This window comes from Lytechinus pictus, chromosome 3 (assembly GCF_037042905.1).
Source record: "Lytechinus pictus isolate F3 Inbred chromosome 3, Lp3.0, whole genome shotgun sequence".
In the NCBI taxonomy this organism is placed as follows: Eukaryota; Metazoa; Echinodermata; class Echinoidea; order Temnopleuroida; family Toxopneustidae; genus Lytechinus; species Lytechinus pictus.
In genome coordinates this window covers 62,971,307-62,995,528 of record NC_087247.1, presented here as the reverse complement: position 1 = coordinate 62,995,528, position 24,222 = coordinate 62,971,307, and the positions used below count along the sequence as shown (strand labels likewise).

Genomic DNA, 24,222 nt, shown 5'->3' with positions numbered 1-24,222 from the left:
CTGGCATGAATACGGTATGTGTCATTACTAGGTTTGTGACGGACAGACGACATTTGGATCCCTAAGTCTCGCCTTCCCCTCTGGTGGGAGAGACAACAAAAGTAGACGGTGAAAAGGGGTATTTTTTCATGAGGAATCTGCTCATCACATTTTTATTTGCCGCCAAGGTAATCCTTTTGCAGCAAATGTAAACAAAGGAAATTGGTCTCCCAAACTGGAGTGGAGATAGACCAAAAGCTTCGGTCTCTGTTATGTTGGTTCTTCAGCTGAACTCCGTTGGCTTCACTCACCAAATACAGAGACCGAAGTTCTACCGCGATCTGTACAGGGGACTCAATGGCCATATGTTTATGTACTTAAGATCGGATAAAACGGGGAAGTGAATTTGCGCGACAGCCGAGGTAAGTCACTGTTTTTGTTCCTTTTAACTTGATTTTTCTCCGTTTTGGGGCAATTAATGCCAAGAGGGAATATTAATTTGCATTTTGGTCGCGTTAATTTTCAAAATTTTTATTCATTAAAGACAAAAATTGAAGAGCCCCGACGGGGGGATTTCGCATTGCAAGTCCCCTAATGGTGGCTGCACGCTAGCGGGCCGTCTGTGTACGAGAATAAAAATAAAAAAAATGTTAAAAAACTCCTCGAAACAGACGGCTGCCAGCTGTCTAGAGTGGAGACTGTCTGTCAGCTGTCTCTGAAATTGGAATTTTGCCTTTTTGGATACCGAAATTCTTTACAAAAGTCTCTGAATAATATTGGAGATTATCTCTCTCATGGCCATGGGAGACATTTATTTAATCAATATATCAATATTACAATAATCAATAGGGCCTATAAATAATATAATTTTAATAATCAATATAATGATTGTGGGCATTAACGCCAACGGAAAGACAAGAAGACAAGACAAGACAGTCTCCCATATTGGCCGTGCACCTATACTGCCTAACACGACGAGAAATCTTAGCATTTAATTGTAGCAATGGGACTGTGGCTGCAGAACACAGAATGAAAGGCACACGACACACATGACACACACTGACACAGCCTCACATCACAGGGCCTACTCTACCTCAGGCTCCACTCACTCCACTTCACTACCGCTACACGGGCTCGCGCTCGACGTTCGGGTAGGTGTTACTGCAGGGTAGGTGGAGCGTAGTGTCGCGGTAGTGAAGTGGAGCCTGCACGAACATCGCTTCAGGTAGGCCTACGGTACTCATAAGTTAGTCATTCAAAAAAATACACAATGTTATCAGAGTAATATCCACTTTCCCTAAAACTCACCACTTCCAATGTTGTGGATTTCGGTTGCCTGCTGTACGAGAGTGGACATTTTACCAGAATTCGCCAGGGTGTAAAACGGAAACGCGCATATCGGATTGTCCGATGATTGACGGTATCTTCAAACAAGTAACTTCAAAGTGCAAATACCGTAAATCATGGGTCAATGAGCGACCAAAGCACCGTGACATGTTTAATTTCCAGGGTTGCTCCTCTCGTTTTATTTTTTTCTTTTAAAAGTAAAAAATAATTTTAAAAAAACTTGGCGGATTTCTTTTGAATCAATACTTTGTTTTGCGTTCAATATATTTTAATTTTTCAGGAGGCCAATAAGAGAGGGAGAGAAAACAGAAAATATTTAAAATATTATCAAGGTGGAAAGTTAAGCCCCTTTTTATTTTTAGCGCAATGTTACCCTTCTGCTGGAGACGTTAGGAAATTGCATTTGGTCTTCTTCCAAGTATAGTAGTAAACCTATAGAGTTAAGTTATGTGGTCCCTGAGCCTTCAATATTGTAAATAATCTTTGAGACTCATTGACAAGTTACCACAGTGGCGTAATGAGTAAAAATTTTTGAGATGTTCGATATGGCATTATAGCGTAAAATTAATAAGTTACCAGCAAAGCGAGCAAGCAAAAATTTTTACTACAAAACTCCATGCAAGTTTGTGATAGATTTTGACACAATACTGGTATTCAGAAAATAATATATTTTACCCTTATCCCTTTCCTTTTCTCTTTTTTTTTCTTGGTCGTTAATTTTTTTTGGGGGGGGTTGGGCAAGAGCCCCCCCCCCCCCCCAATCTGTACACCCATGAGTGACCACAAAAACATTGGGAAAATTATAGTCCTCAGGAACTGGCCTAGGCCTCATAAATTTTCAGAGAAATCCAACCCAAATATCAAAGGATTCTTTTTAAAAAGAGGAGCAGATAGGAGAGAGTTTGAACATATTCTTCTGAACAATATGAAAGTTGAAAAACTTCGACACAATGAGCCCATGGATATTTTGAATTGTTAACCTCTGTGATGCCATTATAATATAGGATCCAATTTGCTCTGATAACTAAGTAGAATGTCTCTTCTTTTTTTCAAAAATTTCAATCAGAATAATTAGTGCTACCTTTCTTTCGTGAGGACAAAACATGCTATTGATGTATATACATGTATTTTATTGCTCCTCAGCAAATTATGAGAATTTCATATCAAATCAATTCTAAATTTATCATGATGTATCCCACAAAAAATAAATTCAATGATACACCGAGTACTAGTAATGCATTGGTAATTTTTAAAATGTAGTTTCATTAATTCAATACCAGTTTCCCATTCCTTTTTCATTGATAATCACCTTACAGTTACCGGTCTAAAATTCAGGTACCTTAGACCATTTTGAATTTTGTTAAGCAACCTGTACTTTTTATTCCTTCCATTCCACTTAAAAAAAGGGAAATGCATAATGCCAATGTGAAAGATGCTGTGAGGGATTCATATTAAATGACACACATATTTCCTCAGATGCTTAAACACATTTTTTTTCATACAAAAGTCTTGCAAATGCAATTAATATGCTATACATTCAAAATGCATGTACTTTAATGAGAAATATCATTAATGAGAAATATCATTGGTTTCATAATTTTGACAGGACGAACATAACATAATGGATCATACCCCAAAAAATTATATCTAAAAATACTTCAAATATTCACTTTATGGACATTAAATCATTTAATGAATACATGAAATCATGCATAATTTGTTTCATATAGAAACAAATCAAATTATCAGATGGCCTCAATGTATTATAAATTACATCATTTATCCAAGGCTTCAGGATGTGTATAAGATCAGAATGTTTGTCCATAGTACTCTTTATGTTGACACAACATTTTAATTGTAAATTGTGATAACTTCTCAACAACTGATTTAAGCTTAACTAGCTAGCATGACTCCTTCAGTCATTTACAATGATGTCTGATATATGTAAATCTGTTCTGTCTGCAGCACTGTGTAGCATACACAAAATACACTCATGCTTGTTTGGACACAACTTCTGGAGCAGACATTCACATAATGATGCTTGAAATCAAATTATCTGAACTATTCACAATACAGAATTTACAATTTTTCCACGAATAAATATTGCAAATTCAATGGCTATGATATTCTATCATCAAGGCCAGTATGGTGTGCTGCTGGATCTCATTACCAAGCTTCTATAAGGTTTCAACAACAAATGTGGGAAAATGGTTTTTACTATATTAAAAACAGAACAGACCAATATGGTTGAAGATCTGATATTATTTTGACAAATCATTTTAAAAATAAACATAAATAGTTACATAAATTTAACAAATTATTTATCTATGTCTTCTTTAATCTCTTTTGACACAAATATTCACAAATAATTTGGGTAAAAAGCATATATGCATTCTCATATTTTTACATATATATGATTATTTTTTTGATTTTCCTTTAAAGGCAAATAGAAAATTCCATTGTTATGTGATTGGGCCTATACCTCACATACAAGTTTACAATATCTAAAACGAGAGAATAAAATAATACCAAAGTAATAAATTTTTTTGAAGATTTGACAACAAAATGGCAAAGAAATTAGAGTAAAACTGTGTCTGTCTTTTACTACTTTTGCTGGATACTAACTGGAATAAAGGTTGTATTTACATGCAGTCATTGTATACAGTTCCAAACTGAAGATAAATATATATTGACAATGTACATTCTAAAGGTAATGGAATGACTATTCATCCTGGTTTGTTTATCTAAGGCTTTTATATACAATATTAACTCCAGTATACAAAGATGGCAGAGTGTATTAACATTGCACACCTACATGCATCAATTATTACGGACCAAATAATTATACTCTGATATCATGCCGGTTTTAATGAATAGGTTAAAACTCATCAAGCAAAGCAGTACAAATTCCATTTGAATAATATTCAATAAATAACAAAATATGGAGTTTTTAAGTTTGCCAATTTCATGCAACAGTAAATGATGTATGCTAATTCGTAAACCTATGTCACAAACCTGGTTTTCCTTATGTTTTCCATCAAATTTTGAACCCTCTAATCACAGAATGTGATTCAACATACTTTTAAATTCTCGCTGGATGCATAAAGTGCTCATATGAGACAATGAACAATTTTTGTACACATCTCTGATGAAAGTGAATATTTGGGAATTTAAATTATAAAATACCTAATGAAAAAATGAATATTTGACATCACCATCTCACTCATTTCCATACAGCCTAATGTAGGCTCTGTATATCACTGTTCAATGAAATAATGCTTAAAACTAAAAATACTACACTTTGGCCATAATGATGAAATTCATACTGTTCTCCTAGTTCATATTTGAATATCTTTGTTCAAATCAGCATCATGTCAGAGTAAACTTGACTTGGGTTAACATCCTCCTATCTATATTTACATATGAATATTAGACTATACATCATGAATTTATCATGATGATACATTTTTACAAGAGATGGTGAAAAGATGGTTTGATGCTACTTTAATAATGACCACTTCAGTTGATCCTTGGCTGACTGTAGCACCTGAGAAAAGTGAAACAAAGAGAAAGGGGACAAAATTAAAACAATATTGTACCTGCATGAATAAATTATTTGTAAAACAATGATAAATTTACTTTTTAAAAATAAGTAAATCTATTGAACAATTAGAACACATACATTTACTCTGTTACAAGGTTTCACATCTTGAAATCATAACTTTTGCTTACATAATTTTATAATATATAAAAGAAAGATACTGTCAACTGATATTTCAAAATGTCAATAATGTCATCAATATTGTTTGTTTTTGCTCCATTATTTCTTGTAAATTATGAAAATACTTACGTTTATTTTCTTATTTACGAGATAACTGGATATACTCATTTGATTTGCTTGTTCATTACGATGAACCAAGCACGCCGAATATACAGTACACAATTTTCCTGCACGCGCGCTGCATCTCCCTATGAACGCACTATCCCAAGATCATCGCGCAATTTGGCGTCCATTTCCTCTCATGAGCCTGCACGCAAGACATGTTGCCACGCAAGGTGAGGGGTAGGTGGGAGGGTTCAAATGAGTATATCCAGTTATCTCGTAAATAAGAAAATAAACGTAAGTATTTTCATAATTTACTATCAATAACTGGGATATACTCATTTGATTTGCTAGACCAACACGGACTCAACGTGAAGGGAGGCATGTCTAGAATAAAAAGTGCGCAAAGAAGGGAGATTAAGACACAGGGGCCGCTGCCCTAAGAGCAGAGGAGGCAAATAAGGCCTCTCCCGAAGGAATGTCCTTTAGATAAAAGGATGTAAAAGAATTGGAAGAGCGCCAAAAGGCGGCTCTTAGAATGTCGTCCAAGGCGACGCCATTGAAGAGAGCCCAAGAAGTAGCAATACTACGAGTGTCATGGGCTCTCGGCCTAGTGTCTGAAAGGAGAGCATCATCATCAGCCGATTTGATCGCTTCAACGATCCAGCGGGAGATGGTGTCTCGTGACGCTGCCGCAAACGGCTCGCGCGACGTGACAAACAACTGGTCAGAGTTGCGAAGTGTCTTAGTTCTATCCAGGTACCATTTCAAGGCCCTGACCGGGCACCAGACTTTGTCCTCAGTAACCGAGGAAAGATCTGATAGGGGAGCTAGGAAGAACTCGATCGAACCAGAGGTGGCAGTCTGGTTCTTGGCAATAAAGGACGGTGTGGGAATCAAGCGGACTCCACGCCGTTCCCACCGGATGTGACCGGGGGAAGTAGTCAAAGCGTGAATAGAGCTGCGTCTTTGACCAGATGCTACAGCAATTAAGAAGGCAGTCTTGATAGACAAATCATGCAAGGAGCTCTTTGCTAGAGGCTCAAACGGAGGCTTAGCCAGAGCGTTAAGCACAGCCGGAAGACTCCAGGAAGGAGTCAGTCTTTTCTTCGGCGGTCGCTTTAAGAAAAACGCTCTCATCAGTCTAGAGAGTAGACTGGAATTTGAGACGTTAGAGCCATCTGGGAATCCGGAATGAAACGCAGCAATAGCCGACCGGAAACCCCTGATGGTGGAAAGCGAACGACCGATGTCGAAAAGGTGAACAAAGAAATCCGCGATCGCGGCAAGAGAGGCGTTGCGAGGGTCAACAGACCGCGCAGTGTACCAATCTGCAAATCGGCCCAGCCGAGAATTGTAAAGGTCAAGAGTCGAGTTTCTGCGACTCTGTATTACCAATTGAGAGGCACGATCAGAAAGGCCTAGAGCTTTCGCGTCTTGCCCGATAACAGCCATGCGGTTAAGTGGAGGACCGCTGGCCGAGGATGCGTGATCCCCGACAGAGGTTGAGATACTATGTCTGATCTCAGAGGAAGTGTGAGCGGGTCCCCCTCCAACAGTTCGAGGAGTTGCGGGAACCAGTGCCTCCTTGGCCAATTGGGGGCCACTAGAAGAAGCCAAGCTTGATCTTCCTTCACTTTCCTCAATACCTGCGGTATTAGGTGGAACGGAGGAAACGCATAACACCTCCGATCCCCCCAATGAATGGAGAATGCATCCAGGGAAGTTGCTTCTGTTTCGTTGACACGAGAGCAGAACATCGGCAGCTTCCGGTTGAGAGCCGTGGCAAACAAGTCTATTTCCAGGGGTCCCCAGTGGACTTGGATAGACTGAAATATCTCCGGGTGGAGCGACCATTCGGATGGTAGGCACCGGCCCCGGGACAGAAAATCGGCTATCAGGTTGTCGCTGCCTGGTATATACGAGGCAACTGGAACGATCTTCGCACGGTGGCACCACTCCCAGAGCTCCGCAGCTAGGGCGTTGAGAGAGCTTGATCGGGTGCCGCCTTGGCGATTGATGTACGCTGCAACTGACTTGTTGTCTGTGCGAATCAAGACCGTTCGATCGACTAACCTGTGTCGGAAATGCTGAAGGGAATTGATGACAGCCCTCATCTCCAACACATTGATATGAGGTAAGGTGCGTTGAGGTAACCAGACCCCCAAAACCATCTCCCCTGCACAATGGCCGCCCCATCCCGTAAGCGACGCATCTGTGAAAAACGCCTCGGTATCCTCCTTGGAGAAGGCAAAACCCTTTCCGAAGGCTACTGGCTTCCTTCCCTGGGCGGCAGGCACGCTAGCCTGTGCGGCCGCCCTTTCGTATGCAGCCTTAAAGTCATTAGTGAGCGGGAATACCCTGTGGGGTTTTCCGAGGCTGTGGGAAGAAGAGAGAGTCCAAATCTCCCTCTACCGGCTCGTCTGGAGGGTAGATATGTGGGAGATATTTATGGAGGATCTCTGTGGCGTCCTGAGCCCTACTGCCCGCCGGTTGGGGGGCTGGGCTACCCGGAGGATCGGGATTGAACTCGTCCTCTGATAGGGCTTGTTCCGCCTCTAGAGGGGGGGAACCGACCCAAGTCTCCTCGCCGGGCGGAGCCCCGAAGGTAGCAGGCGCCCGTGAAAAGCTCGGGCGGCGTGTGCCATGGTCGGACTCACGGGGAAGAAACCCCGAGGTCGGCCGAGCCTGAGAACTCACGGGCGTAGCCTGAGTGGGTTCAAGAGCCGGTGATTCGTTAGAATCGCTTGCGGTGTCTCGAGGTGTCGGATGGCCGGTGTCCGCTTGTGGAGCAGACGAGCCCGGGGGTAGCAACCCACAGTGGACAAAGGCGCTCTGGAGCAACATCATAAGTTGCGAGGCCTGGCCATCCGTAGAAGAGTTTGAAGCCGGGCCGCCCGATGGAACGGGGCTTACGGCCGCGGATTTCTTCTTCTTCTTCTTCTTCGGTGGCTCCGGTGGAGGCGCAGAAGAAGGGGCAGGAGGCTGTGCGGATTTTGATCTCTTCGTCATAGCTCTCCCACGGGGAGCGCTCGTTGACCGAGAAGAACGATCCGCAGAATCTGACGGAGTCAGGTTAAATCTAGAGTCCGACGGGGTCGGGCTATGCTGTCTCCTGCGACTAGGGGCTGATAGCCCTTTGCCGATGCTCCCTTGGGGAGTCTGAAACGGCATCGAGCCTAGTCTCTTGTGCCGGGCGGAGAGGCTGCTCTCCCCCCGGTCTTTAGGTGACCCGATAGCCGGTGGGTCCGGTAGCCCTAGAGGAGTCGTCGTTTTCTGAGCTAGTACGACGCTCCCCGAAAATGGTTCAGGCTCCGGCGCGGAGACCTGGGCTATCACTTTGCGGGCACGTGGTCGCGGATCCACGGTTCCACCCTTCTTAATTGGGGGACGTGGACGCGCATCCACGGCTCCACCCCCATGGGCACGTGGACTCGGATCCACGGTTCCACCCTTCTTAGAACCCACGAGGGAACTTTCTCCGTTTCCACTTTCTACATTACCGCTGATGGGGAATAAAACCCCAGTGTTGGACACCTGTTCAGCGGCCATTTTGAGCTCTTCTAGGGAGGAATCCGAGAAGCTCATGCTCATGTAGATGAAAATCTAATAGCAAGTAGAAAGAGAAAAAAAAAAAAGGGAAACAGAGAAGATGGGGGTAGGGGGGTTGAAAAAACCCCAACCCCAGAAGTCAAGGGACTTCAAAAAACGAACAGTGAGAATTACAATAATATAATATCTCTAACGGGTAAGTACACGCAGTACTATCCCAGTAAAAGGGAACAGTAATAATTAGAGAATTATTATGAGAAACTCCTCCCTATAAATATATAATTATAATTGTTCGTATAAGAAAACACAACAAGAAGACTGCTTCTGCAAAGTTCCTAAGGAAAAAGGGAAGAAGCACCTAAAGAAGAAAAACACAAAGTTTTTTTTTTTTTTTTTTGTGTGAACACCTGCTTAAAAAAAAAATTTTTTTTTTTTTTTTTGAAGGTGAAGGATGGGATCAGCTGAGAGAAAAAAACAAAGTTTTTTTTTTTTTTTTTTTTTTTTTTTTTTTGACAAGAGGTCGAAAAAAAATTATTTAAGTATCCGGAACCGGAAGCTGATCTGAAAAAAGGAAAGAAGAAACTGAAGCTTGCTTTCCTGAAAAAAGGAAGACCAGAACAAAATTAGCGAGGTGGAAAAGCTTTTAAATAATTAATTAATTAATTCAAGAATTAATAGAATCACAAGAACAAAGGATACAATAGTTGATTGAAACAAAGGAGACAATCAACTAACTTGAGACAAGAACAATAGTAGTTGAAACGAGAATAGAAAAACGACGCTCCTGAACGTCCGACAGAACCTATCTGTGGAAGAGAAATAAATTCAAGGAAATTCAAGACGGATGCGAAGAAGCGAGAAGTCAGAGAATTAAAATGAATTTATAAGGAAGAGGAGCATGAAACTCAACGCCCGCGACACGCAGGAAGGCGCGGAGCTGCGGGGTGGGGATGCGAAGCAACCCGCCTGCGAGAAAACGTATCTTATGTTTTAGACTCACAAGAAAGCAGAACAAAATACGTGAAAATAATATCACGGAGAGCTCCGCGCGATGGGATATGCTTAAAACAACCTTAAAAGGAAAAATAAGATTGAAATAAGGGATAAATGCACTCGTATAAAACCAAATTGTAAAACAAGTTTGCGTTTTTTTGAGAGTGTACTTAGCTTTACGTCTGCACTCGACGGCTGGCGAAAGTAAAAGAGGAAATGGACGCCAAATTGCGCGATGATCTTGGGATAGTGCGTTCATAGGGAGATGCAGCGCGCGCGCAGGAAAATTGTGTACTGTATATTCGGCGTGCTTGGTTCATCGTAATGAACAAGCAAATCAAATGAGTATATCCCAGTTATTGATAGTAAATTATAAATTTCTTAAGTTTACATCTGGTTATAGACGAATTGGATTTGGGTGCTGTTTTTAAGGTATTTCTATTTTTAATATTCTTGTTTGAAGCATTTTTATCATCATTTATCCCAAAATGTGATAATTGTCTTAAATAATAAACTAACTATAGAAGATATACATCCATTCCATTTACATACTGCCTCTTTGTTAGCATTTTGATACATCATGATAAATGTGGTAAATCAATCAATTCATCTGATTTTACAAAGGGCAGTAAGATTGCCACATACGTATAATTCTGTCATACGTCATTTAGAAAGATGAGAAAAATTAAATGTAAAAAAAAAAAAAAAAAAGGGACGTTGCAATGCCAAGAAAGAAAAGAACCATCTATCTGCATGTACATATTGATAAAGAAAATTTATGAACATATCCCACCAAAAAGATTATAGACAAGGCTCCAAGTTTACATTATATTACAAATTACAAACACTGTACTTCTATAACAAGAGATTCATTTCTTAGATTGAGTATACAAAATGCAAGTACACTTTGCTTGTGTATTAAACTAAAGATTTCAAAATGGATTATGAAACTTTTTTTTATAGATAATATCAAGTTAATATTTCACTTAAGATAAATTTCCAGGTGTTAAGCAAAAGGTTTGGGAAGGAAGTTAAGTGGAAATAGGGTTTTCTTTTAATACTACATTACATGCAAATTCTTAGTAGATCGGCTGCTTGCGTACGGGGCTTCTGACTCAGCATAAATGCGCGTATCATGGGAAAGGAATATTTAAACACCATGCAAAATAGCATGTGTAAGAGCGCCATCTAGTGTAAAATGATACAATCAACCCACACATATCAGCTTCCCATGCTTATATCCTAGACTAAATAAGGATAAAAATATTATTTTAGTAAATTTGGATAGTTTCTAGTTATTTTTGTTAAATCTTAAATTGTAGGTAATTAATTAGTAGCCTACTGAAATCAAATTAGAAATATAACCTAAGATATGATGCTTTTATATAGCATCTGGGAGACATTTTGAATTGTTTTACTTTTTATTCTTTAGACAAGTGGGATTGAATAGTTTGAACCATTCCAAATAGAAATAAAAAATATTTCATAAACAGACAAGTGAATAAATGAATAACTAAGAAATAATAATGTAGATGAATGCATAGTTTTACAATTGAATGACTAGATATATAAATGAATAAAACATACATCAATTAATAATCAAAATAAATAAATGCATCAATAAATGAATAAAAGTCGAATAAATGAATAAAGAAATAAACATGACAACCTGTTGGCACAACCCAAAATACACACATGAATTTTGAAGCTAGAAATTGCTAAATGAGTTTGCTTTGTGATCCCAATTATATAAAATCCATAAAAGATTTTCACAAAAACAAGTTAGTTCATAATGCAAACAGACCAAAGATAATAATTCTAGTTAGCAACTGTTATTAACAAGTGCAATGCTGTACAAAGATACAATATTAAGAAAAAATATATATATGTCGATATGTGTTCAACAATCTTGCTCTATCACTAAATTTTTAGAAAACAATGCAAGTAACATCAAATAAAACAATTTTGATAGCATTTGTTTCATTAAATATATTTATTTTTAATTCTACTTTATTTTTTCCTTCAACCTTCAAAACAAATAAATGCAATAAAATCTATGGATCCAATAAAATGGATTGTTAATTTTATTTGTCTTTGTATCATCATGCTACATGTGACATATCAATTGTGACACTGTTCAATTGTTTCTGGTCATGTAGAAGCAAGGTCATATCTCCTCCCTCCTCCTCCTTCCTTCCTCATTTCCTCCTCTTTTCCCCTCCTCCTCCTCCTCCTCCTCCTCCTCCTCCTCCTCCTCCTCCTCCTCCTCCTCCTCCTCCTCCTCCTCCTCCTCCTCCTCCTCCTCCTCCTCCTCCTCCTCCTCCTCCTCCTCCTCCTCCTTCTTCTTCTTCTTCTTCTTCTTCTTCTTCGTCTTCGTCTTCGTCTTCTTCTTCTTCTTCTTCGTCTTCGTCTTACTCTTCTTTTTTCTTCTCTCTTTCTCTCACATAATCAATAATACAAGTCAAATATATATATACAAATACAAATCAATTATAACTACACTAGGATGGATCTAAAGAAAAATTCATACCCAGCAGCAGGGCAAAAACCCAATGAAATAAGGCAACCATGCAAAATGTTAAAAAGGGGGAAATGGTGTATGAGAAATGTAAGTTCTTGGCATATTAGAAGTATTATGCAACATCGGCATGAGTTCAAGAAACCATCTCAGCAAGCAAAATGTAGCGAGCAACCAATCAGAATGGACCAATGACTTACATCCAACTTGCTGCTGATGACCTTTTATACCACAACAGAGGGAGGCACAAAACAAAAAAAATAAATGAAATAAAGGCAAAGGGATATGACATAGCACACACACAAAAATAAAAAATATCAACATGAAAACAAAATTCACAAGATACTTTTGACTTGAAAAATATAGTAGCACTGATTTTCAATCTAATGAGTACTTCTTTCCTTTTTTTCAAAATAATGAATATATTCCCGAACAAGAGTGTCGCTAAGGCGCACCCGTCTGTAATGCAAAAAATTGAGCTATTGGTAGCAAGAAAAGTGGAAGGTGGTGACTTCACCTTTGACCTTTTGACCTCAAAATCAATAGAACTGCTGGGATCTATGCTAGTATCATACGCACCAAATTATGTGAGCCTAGGTTAAATTAAGTGAAGTTATTGCATTTACAAGGACTGCAGAAAGGTAAGATGAAAACATGTCACTGTGATCTTGACCTTTGAGCTTTTGACCTCGAAATCAATAGGCTTCCTGGGATCCATGCTAGTATCATACACACCAAATTATATGAGCTTAGGTTAAGTTAAACTGAACTTATCACATTTAAGGACTGCAGAAGGGTAAGATGAAAATATGTCACTGTGACCTTGACCTTTTGACCTCAAAATCAATAGGGTTCCTGGGATCCATGCTAGTATCATACACACCACATTATATTAGCCTGGGTTAACTTTAACTGAAGTTAACGCGTTTACAAGGACTGCAGAAGGGTAAGATGAAAACATGTCAGTGTGACCTTGACCTTTTACCTCAAAATCAATAGGTTTCCTGGGATCCATGCTAGTATTAAATGCACCAAATTATATGAGCTTAGGTTAAGTTAATCTGAACTTATCATGTTTACAAGGACTGCAGAAGGATAAGATGAAAATATGTCACTGTGACCTTGACATTTGACCTCAAAATCAATAGGGTTCCTGGGATCCATGCTAGTATCATACACACCACATTATATCAGCCTGGGTTAAGTTTAACTGAAGTTGACGTATTTACAAGGACTGCATAAGGGTAAGATGAAAATATGTCACTGTGACCGTGACCTTTTGACCTCAAAATCAAAAGGCTTCCTGGGATCCATCATCCATGCTAGTATCATACACACCAGATAATATGAGCCTAGGTTAAGTCAAACTGAAGTTATCGCGTTTACAAGGAAAAGTTAACGGACGGACGGACACCGTGCGTGATACCATTATACGTCCCATCTAGGACGGGCGTATAAAATAGAATGATGTCATTCACATCATGGTGGTATGAACTGGTGGATCCGGGGGGGGGGGGGGGCACAGCTGGACTGTGCCCCCCCCCCCTTTTGAGAGCCATAATAAACATTTGTAATGTAAATATACTGTTTTTATGCAAGTGAGCCCCCTTTAGTTGAGGCCTTTTTTAAATGTTTTTTTGCTTGTCAAATTTTCATCAGGAACATGTGCCCCCCTCCCCCTTTGAAAATCCTGGATCTGCCCCTGGTGGTATGGTCCATGCAAAAATCCATAAATTGCAAATATGTCAAACAAGGTAGGCTATATGATCAAATCCTCCATTAATATTGGAGCTATAAGGTTTTCTTAATTACATTCAAGGCTTTAATTTCCACTTCATGCAATGAAAATGAATGACATTTTCATGATTTATAAATGATAAAATCAGAGTGATTGACTAAATTTGAGATTTTAAGATTTTATAGAAGTCTAAACAAGGCTTTCATTGGTACATCAAGCTACTACATTCAAGCACATTATAAGTGTTTCAATTTCATATTTCTAGATGTGTCTAGAATCAGTATCACACATATCACAATATTGAGTGATAATTAAATTTAAATTCAAAATGTTTACAGGAAAGATGTTTTCACTGAATTGTGAAATATATTAATAATTTGATCATTTATAACTAAAATATTTTCACATGTCCCAAGGAATAAACAATAACTTCAAATTGAAAATATCCCCTGTCTCATGATATATCACTGATGTGTGATTTAAAAAATCGGAACACTGTTACTTGAACAAAATCATATTTCTATACAAACTGCACTATTGATGACACAGTGTTCCATTTATAAATGTATTATCTGTTTTTTTATCAATGTCGTATGATACACAAGTGATACCATATACATGCACTGATTACAAGCAGAGTGATAATATGCTTAGAAACAAAAGACAAATGTAACAGGTTAGGTGATACATGTTATATTATTCATTATTATGTTTATTAATACCTGTGACATGGTCTGTTCAGTAATTGGTACATCATCCCCTCTCAGTGAAACTCTTTGTGCAACAGCATTTGGATCTGCTTCAAGAACAATCCTGAGAAATGAGAACAATCAGCAAAGAGAATTGGCGCATATACATTATGTAGAGTGCTTTAATAGTAGAAACCAAAAAAAGGGCTTTTTAATTTGCACTCATTAGAACTAAGAACAAGAGAGCTCAGATTCACTTTCAGAAAGTTATTAAATATCTTCATATTTGGATGTAACTGCCTGGTACAAGATCTAGGTTTGCTGTTATTTACTGAAGGCTAATCAGAGCTCTTCATATTTTTGCACCATTTTATTCTAGTCAACGTAAAGAAATACAGGCAGTACAGAATTATTTTAACAGTCAATTGAATTAATTGCAATATATAATTAGAAAGCTATTTTGTCATTTTACATCAAAGGGGTTGGTGGCATTCAACTGCTGTTATATATATCATCTTTATTCGCACATTAAAAAAATGGCACACTCACATACAGATAAATAGAGAGGAAAACACTCAAATTCTGCTGTTTTTCTTGTGAATTTGACAGATTTAAGTAGACATAAGTGCAAAATGCAAGAGATAATCAGCTTAAGCTTCAGACCAACAGTTAAAGGTAACAACATCCATTGTCATTAAACTTAAGGGAAAAGGAATTAAATGTCACATATCCTTTGTTTTAGGAGTAATCTGAAACAGATGCAGACTAGTTGACATCAATTGTCTCTGAGAATTGGAACAGCAAAATTTGTAACCCGAAACAGCATTCAGACACAAATTGATTCCAATCTCAAATAAATCATAAATACCAAACAAATCTTTCATTTTTTTGTTGCATGGAAGGAAACCCTTTTATTTAATCACATCCTGCCTAGACAATCCCCTCATTTCCATCAATGGTTTGAATTTCATTAGCTTTCTGTTTGCTTCTTTTTTATCTTTATACATCTCTATGTCTGATTGGATAGTTCTTCAGATTTTATTTTAAACTGATTTTGACCTGATTGTGGGCATGTTTAGGAGAAATGATAATTTAAAAAAAACCTTAAAAATTTGTGTGTTAAAATAGTTAAGAAGAAACATTTAATGCTGAATGTACAGTATGGTGTTGTGCTCCTCAATTCCAAGCCAACATCCAGGATATTTATGTCTCCTTGACCTTGTCCTTGGCTTCTGACATATAGTCCTTAGCCTTTGAGTCTGAAGTCCTTGGCCTTGGTCTCGAAAGAGGCAGGAAAAGGTTAGTAGCGACTGCACAGAAACGCTTTTAGTGGCAGAGTTATTAGCGCTAACATGTCACTAACCACTAACAATCAGCCACTAACCCCATGAGCAGAATGACCGCATAGATAGTGCTGTTAGGCACAAGTGTTGTCAGTGGGTTTAAGCCATAGAGTTAGACAAAGTCTATGACATACTGTAGTGATCAATGTTTGGATTGATACAGTGTGAGGGGCCTTAATCCCATAAGCTCAATGTATAATACCTATTAAACCGGGGATCGGCTACATTGATTCTTACTTTGTGATGAAATTGTACCACAGTGTTATTGACTGAATTCTGATTATTTCAAGATAATTCATAGGCTTATCCATGAAAAATGAACTTTGACCTTGGTCATGTGACCTGAAACTTGCACAGGATGTTTGCTGATATTTGATTGCTCTTATATTCAAGTTTCATTAACAAGATCTATGAACTTTCAAAGTTATGATGGCAATTCAACAAATACCCCAACATGGTCAAAGTTCGTTGACCCAAGATGACCTTTGACCTTGGTCATGTGACTTGAAACACACACCAGATATTTGGTATTATACCATTATCTTTATGTCCAAGTTTGATAAACTAAATCCATAAACATTCAAAGTTATGATGACATAAAAACCTTAACCTTGGTTAAGACTTTGATGTTGATTCCCCCAACATGGTCTAATTTCATTGACCCTAAATGACCTTTGACCTTGGTCATGTGACCTAAAACTCCAGAAGGATGTTCAGTAATACTTGATTACCCTTATGTCCAAGTTTCATCAACAATCAATATGCTTTGCATAGATACATGTACATGTCAAGTTGAAAAATTTTCCAGCTCACAGGAAAATAAGTAAAAAGGGAATGAGGTACAGTCAGACAGCAGGTCCCTATGCTAATGAGCAAATAGGCTAGATTCATCCAAATCATCTCGTGGCTGAATCCTCCTCCCTGCAAAATCTCGTGAAACATGAGATTCCTTTCTCTAAGAATCCTCAAATCAAATATCATTGCACCATCAGATAGAGTAAATGTTACTCTTTCTTATTGGTCATTTATTTTGTATAAGTGAATTTCAGGCCTGAAAATGTGCATCAATACTGAATTTTCTTCCTGTTTTCTTTTGCACATTGTGCAAAACTTCTTACTTTGAGCTTTGAAGATATCTTTGAAGATATCTGTATCACCACAAAGCTAAATTTCTGTACTTTCTCACAATGTCACTCTTGACATGCGGCACCTTTTAATCAGGTCAAGCACACATTTTTCCAACCAAGGTACAAGACAAGATTTCTAAAATTTTGGAATAGCATTCAATCTAGAGTTCTGATCGGCTGGATAAGGCTTCAAAACAACAAGCGCGGGTATTTTGATGAGATTACCACTGTGGGAGTGTGTGTGACCTTGCCGTGAACCCAGCACTGGAACCGTTGAGTGTGTGGTCTCTTTGACCAATCAGAGAGCAGTATTCTTGTTTTAGTCCTCTTCTCGTCTAATTTCCCTCTTTTTAGGTGGTCTGTCTATGACAGATCATCTCTTAATTTCGTCAGAATTTTCTTTCTTTCTTTCTTTCTTTATTTATTTTTCGCACCTATGTTTGTCGCCAAGTTTTCTCCGAATCGGCTGGATCAATTTTGCTGAATTTTTGTCATGTATAGAGTCCATCATAGAGACGGCATACGTAGCTTTTCAAGATCACCTGGTCATGATGACGTCATCTACACGCCATTTTGTAAAATTCTTAATTTGATCATATCTACATAACTGATAATCGATAGTCAATCATATTCACATCAAATAAACTTTAGGTCAAAGGTCGTCTGTCAATGTCATCAAAGGTCATGTAAAGGTCATGACACGCGCGTACGCGCGCGTCAAAGCTAAACAAATTCTCAAAATGGCCTATAAATTTTTTTGGGTACGTTTCAGGTCATTTTAAGCATTTCAAGATTTTGCGCGCACGCACGTATGTGTGCGCGTTTTCGTGCGTAACGGCGTTACGTAGCATAAATTCGCTGTTTTTTCTATGCGTATCTATTATTGATATAATTCTGATCAAATTGATACCTCGATCAGCTCTCTACGATCATTAATGAGGGAATGAGCACCCATTAAAGTTTGCAGCACATGTGCGTGCGAGCTCTTTCCATAGGCTCTATATGGGCAAAAACATGCCTATTAAAAATTCACTGTAGCTCTTCAGAACGAACGGGGACCCCCAATTTTTTTTTCATATTTCGATAGAATATGAATCATACATATGATTTCATGTCTCATTTGACCCTAACGTATATTATGACGTCATCAAAATGGCGTCGGAAGTCAAAATATCCATTTTGCGTGTTATGACGTCATTATAATTATGCAAATTTGGCTCTAACTCCGTGAATATTGATCAAATTTCGCCCAATTTTTGATATGTTGTAGCTTAGGTCTTACTCTTTCTGAATTATTACCTTTATTTTTCATTTTGATAAACGGGTCATCCTCAAAAATTGCAAATAATAAAGGCGTGTCATTTTTACTCATTTTGCGTGTAATCTCTATGGGACATGACTTTTTCTCAAAACTAGATTCTACATTCCTTTATTTCGTGAGTCATATCTCCATTTTTTCTTGTCAGTTATTCCTGAGCTTTTAGAATGTGGTAGCTGAGATTCTAAGCTTTCGGCAGTGTCGCCTTTATTTTTCGATCAGATGCCGGGATCATGCCCGTATTTCACTTGCAAAATTGGATTTGAGATTCTCTTATTTTCGTTACGTGTAAAGTCTATGGGAAATATTCTAGCTCAATCGGTTAGGCGTCAGACTTGCATCTCATTCAATCATGCGGGCAGGGGTTCGAGTCCGCGGGTTAACATGATTTTGTTTTACTTGCGCACGATCAATTATAAGAATTCTAATAAATAATAGTTAAAATATTGCAAAATAAAACAGATTATAATTACTTTTTTTATATCTAATCATATCCGTCTATCTATCCGCTGTCTATGTTAAAATATATATATCTGTCTGTCTATCTATCTGCCTACATGACATATCTATCTATCTCTCTGTCTAATATATATCTATCTGTTTGAATATGTCTCTCTCTCTCTCTCACTCTATCTATCTATCCATATGTCTGTCTGTCTATATTGTAGACCTACAGTATATCTATCTATCTGTCTATCTATCGATCTCTCTCTCTCTCTGTCTAATATATATATCTATCTGTTTAAATATGTCTATCTATCTATCCATCTATCTATCTATCTATCTATCTATCTATTTGTCTAATATATATCTATCTGTTTGAAAATGTCTATCTTTCTATATCAATCTATTTGTCTGTCTCTCGCTCTTTCTCTCTCTCTCTCTCTCTCTATCTATATATCTGTCTGTCTATCTATATCTATCTATCTATCTACCTACATGATATATTTATCTAACTATCTATCTTTCTTTCTATCTCTCTATCTGTATGTCTGTCTCTCTATCTATCTATTTTCTATCTAGCTATGTTCTATCTATCTATCGTATATCTATCTGTTTGAATTTGTCTATCTGTCTATCGATCCATTTATCTTTCAATTTAATATATATTTATGTGTTTCAATTATTATGTATGTTTATATATCTTTGTTATGTGTTTCTGTTTAAATATGTATGTCTATCTGACTGTCTATTTATCTTTCAATCTTATATCTACTCATTTGTTAAATAATTATGTATGTTTATCTACTAGTATTTGTCTGTCTACGACCGACCACCTAATTCTTCCGCATGACGAATTAAAATCTAGTTACTCTTATATTGTGACTGGAGTACCCTTTTACTATGATCTAGGTCTATTATAAAGCACTTGATATAATAAGAGATTTACATAGTGCTGACAAAAATATTCACTATCAGTATCAATGTCACTATTGGTGCCCATGGCACTGTTAGTGAGAAGTTCAAACATTAGCGCAAATGTTAGCTTCTGTGCACCCTTGTAATGTTAGTCTAACAGTGCTAGCTAGTGATTCCACTAACATTATGCTTCTGTGCGGTCAAATCCTCCCTAATAGTGCTGTTAGTGCTCTGTTAGCGCTGCCAGTACAGGATGAAGTAACATATTAAATAGAGATACTTTATATATTTGAAGGATGATGTCTGAGATAGGATGTGTGTGGGTGTGTGGGAGGGTGTGTTTGTGTATGTCAAATGATGGCTAGCCAAGTTTACTTTTCCCCTTTTTTAGTATATACCTTGTAATGTAAATCAATTCTAATGTGTTACCATATACGCGAAGGCCTATATGTTGGCCCCAACTCACAAGCAGCGCTTCTTAGGGGTCCACACTTTTCTATTGCATTTGTATGGGTTTTTTTTAATGATTGGTTAGATAAACTTGAACTAAACTAAGCTAATATATAATTGGTTGTAGCAGTTTGTCCAAGAGTTGCTTTAGACTTACAGTTATGCTTATTGTACATATAGTTTATGTTACACAGGCCCAAAGAAATAATTCAGAAAAAAAAGATAACAATAAAAAAATCTAGCAATCATTTATGGAAAATCATTTGTAGTGTTGTGATACTCAAGACCTGCATCAAGGACAATTTATTTATGTGGCATTTGAGGTCCGAAATACTTGGCCTTGTCCACAATACTGGTATAGAAGTAATTACAATTATTTCATACATACACTTATGTTTAACTGTCTAACTAGAAATGAATTAATCATGGATTGTATGGATTACTTTGCATGTGATTCACATTCATATAAATACAACTCTAACAATGAACCATAATTGACAGAACCAAAATATTTCCCATCCCTTGAAATAAATGTTCTGAAGTCAAACCTCTTGACGTGAAATAGCTACAAATTGAAAATGTCTTATACTCCATGATATCTACTGTTCTTTTTCATAAAATGTCAATACACTAAGATACCTACCCTTCGTCAATGATTTCATCTAGAGCAAGAAAAATGGAATCCAGGTGATCAAATAGAGCTTTCTTTTCCACATTTTTCCTGCAGAAAATAAAATAAATGAAAAAAGACAAGATTAGACAAGTGATGCGAATAGCGATTGCAAATGTTGCTTGAAAAAATATCATAAAGCTTTATAGTGAGATAAAGATATTTTACCTGCCTGAAAACTGAAACCATAAAATAAGAAAAAAATCATTTAAATGTAAACCTATACTTGATCAGAATTCAAGTATAGAAAGTATGTTTAAGAACAAAGATGAGAAAGTTTTGAATATTAAGTTTATCTCCTGGAAGTGAAGACTCAATGATTAAACATTTGCTCTTTTTGCTAGAATGTTAGAATTCATTACATTCCAAACACAAGTTGAATCTAGGGCAGGAAACATTGGTCCAACTGAATGTGCCTCTCTTGTACTTCGCTTGGATGATACTACGACATCATGAGAGGGCCATGTCAAATCTTGACATCATCCCTGGATGACAGGCTTAGGGATGCAATATGAAGAGGAATTAGACTGATCAATCAGCACATTATTTTTGTGAGGCATCTCGACTCTTCCTTCAGAAAACAGGATCTGTGCAATTGACTTTGTGACTAAATATTACCATCCTAAGGGGGAAAGGGAATTGGAAGCAGGAGATGAATGCATGCAAACTTCATGGTGTAGGTTTCCATGGTGCAGATGCATCCACACATCTCAATGTATCATAGCTATCATCTTTGTGATTGCATAACATAATAAACAGGCAAACAAATCAAAGCATAGACATAGAATTTGAAGGGTACACTCCTGCAGAAAATATAAAGTACAGCTCTTCATAATATGAGTTTATTAGTTTATCTTGAGGCGAATCACTTTTACATGCAATACTTTTTGCAGTAAAATCCTCATAATGAAAGTAAGTATCAACATAAATGTGTAAATCTGTGAACATCAAACATCATAGACTATTATTAAAATACGTTGAGAGTCATTTTACTCTAACACTGCAAACATTTCAAAATGACATTTGATCAACTTACTACAGATTCTTTTACTGAAGATTCAAATTATCATGGTAAATAAAATCACAAGATTCAAATATTTTAGAGGTCAGCACTCACATATCAAACTGTTTGTCTAAAGCTAGAAAAAATATCTTAAAGCATGAAAGAAATAACTTTGAAATATGAACACTACCTAGGAAATATTAGTCCGCTCTGAAAGGGTGATGAAAGAAAGGGAAGTGACATACAAGTCAATCAAAAGGGGATGGTAGTCCATCCCCTAGGGAGAAGGGGGATGGGAGGGGGAGAAAGGGGGAAGGAAGAAGATATTCATATTCCACTATTACTGGATGCAAATAAGATCTGCCTTGGAAATGAAGGGTAGGATGACAACATCCGTCATCCGATTTGGGACCAGACCAAAGCAGCGCAAACGGTATAGAGAGATCAAGACAGAGAAAGGAAGAGAACAAAGAGGAGAGGTGGTGGATTCATGAACATGTAAATCAACTTCCTTCGTTTGAAGATCAACTGTGCCCTAATCAATGAACACATCAATCGCTCAATTCATAGCCTTGCTCCTACAGGACAAGAAACAATTAAGCAGACCTGGACCAGATAAAAAAAATCAACATCTTGACTTGATTCTAAACTATTTCATAAATCACCAGTGACCAATCACTTTTCACAAACTTTAATTCAAGAAAGCTGATATCAAGTAACATAAAATTCTTTCTAGGGACAAACTCAATCTGCTGATTACTATCAAAGTGTCAATCTTTAAGAGAGGGAGGGAGATACATGTTCATCATTATAGTTTGGCAAAGACGCAAATATTTGAAGATTAGCACGGATACATGCACAAGAGATTGAAAGAAGACACTATTCTTTTTATTTCAATTATCACATGAGGCATATATACTTTATAAATATGTTTATTCATGTTATTATTCTTTGCTGCTGTTATATATTTTGTTTATTTAATGCTATTGTTTTAAGAGATGATGAGTCACCCTGTCTAAATATCATAAATAAATAAATGTATAAATGAACGAACAAACAAACAAATAAATAAATAGATATGATTGTTAATTTTTCCATCATCTTTCTATTCTTATTCTAAATTTAAAGAGTATCTGCTTTTTTGTTTTCCATTTTCCTGTAATTTGCCCATCCATTGAATGATTTGCATGTCTATAGTAACCATGCAACCAGAACACCCAACAGACTGTGATCAGGACTGCATCACCAAGGGTGACTCTAGCTTGAGATTGGTTCCAAGAGGTGTATCCAGGTGAAGCATGATGTAAGTTTTCCTCCTCTTGTTTGTCTCTAGAGATACTAAGTGATGACAAGGTGACATAATGTGACTGGTAGTTGGCATCTATATCTACTGATGAAGGATGAGCCAAGGGTGTGTGGGTAGGTTGATCAGGTTAAGGTAGAAAACTTGATAATACATCATATCCAAATAGAAAAATCGTGTCATCAAACTTTCCCATCATTATATATACCAAATACACATTTACGAGTCAAAATTTAAAATATATATCCAATTCTTCTGATAAAATGTTTATTCTTTCTTCAAGTATAAGAAATGGGAAAGGAAAAAAAATGAATATCAAAACAACTTTCATGCCAATCAAAGCTGCTCTCCTCAACCTTTTTTAGTTAAAAAAAAGTGAAAATCATAATGTAAAGGGTCAGTAAATGAGTAATGTGGGTTATTCCAAATTATGACTTGCCGTGTAACTGAAAATTTCCAAGCTCTTCTGATTATGACCAAAATCTTCACAATGTTAAATGACTCTCAGCCTTCTTAAATCACAAGATATTGTCTTCTAGAGCAATACCAGACCACAGATCTAAGGGTAAATTAACCAAAAACCAGGACAGCATCATCCAAGACTTGATACATCAGGAGCAAATCATAATGATGGTTTGAATAATGAAATCCAAATGCTGTGAATTATAAACAAATCAAAAGATAATTCAGCCTGGATACTCCAATGCTTCTCTTTAAAAAAAATCTATCACAGCTTTAATGTACAAGGTGAGAGGTCAATGTTCCTGGACATCATCATCCTAGAGGTAACTGTGCACAAGCAAGTGAGTCATAGAGTTACACAATGAAAGACCATCATCTACTACCTCTTCTGATTTACCAACAGGAAAGGGCAGCAGAAGGATACAAGAAAGAAAAGGAGGAGGATGACAAGACATTCTTTACTTTTACTCAGATCTTTGATTGTTATAATTGGTCATAAAACAGAGCATATCCTGTATAAGATGTTAAGACAAAGGTCAGCTATTGTT

At 37.2% G+C, this 24,222-nt stretch overlaps 1 protein-coding gene across 1 annotated transcript; it reads right to left on the bottom strand.

The window, feature by feature from the left end:
- Window positions 1–2,298: 2,298 nt before the first annotated feature.
- Window positions 2,299–22,309, bottom strand: LOC129255425 (coatomer subunit zeta-1-like). The gene is made up of 5 exons (XM_054893777.2): window positions 22,254–22,309; window positions 20,880–20,957; window positions 14,673–14,763; window positions 12,413–12,433; window positions 2,299–4,873 (listed from the first exon to the last, which is right to left on the bottom strand). The coding sequence occupies exons 1-5, from the start codon at window positions 22,307–22,309 to the stop codon at window positions 4,826–4,828; spliced, it is 294 nt and encodes a 97-aa protein (XP_054749752.2). The 3' UTR covers window positions 2,299–4,825.
- Between the last annotated feature and the right edge of the window lie 1,913 nt (window positions 22,310–24,222).

What these genes read in the sequence shown, in the direction of transcription:
- LOC129255425 (XM_054893777.2), bottom strand. Translation starts at nt 22,309, where the DNA reads ATGACGGATGTTGTCATCCTACCCTTCATTTCCAAGGCAGATCTTATT. An exon ending in CTGAACAGACCATGTCACAG is followed by an intron (nt 12,434 to 14,672) that starts GTATTAATAAAC and finishes GTGGTATAAAAG; the next exon opens with GTCATCAGCAGCAAGTTGGA. An exon ending in TCATCAGCAGCAAGTTGGAT is followed by an intron (nt 4,874 to 12,412) that starts GTAAGTCATTGG and finishes CACTTTTCTCAG; the next exon opens with GTGCTACAGTCAGCCAAGGA.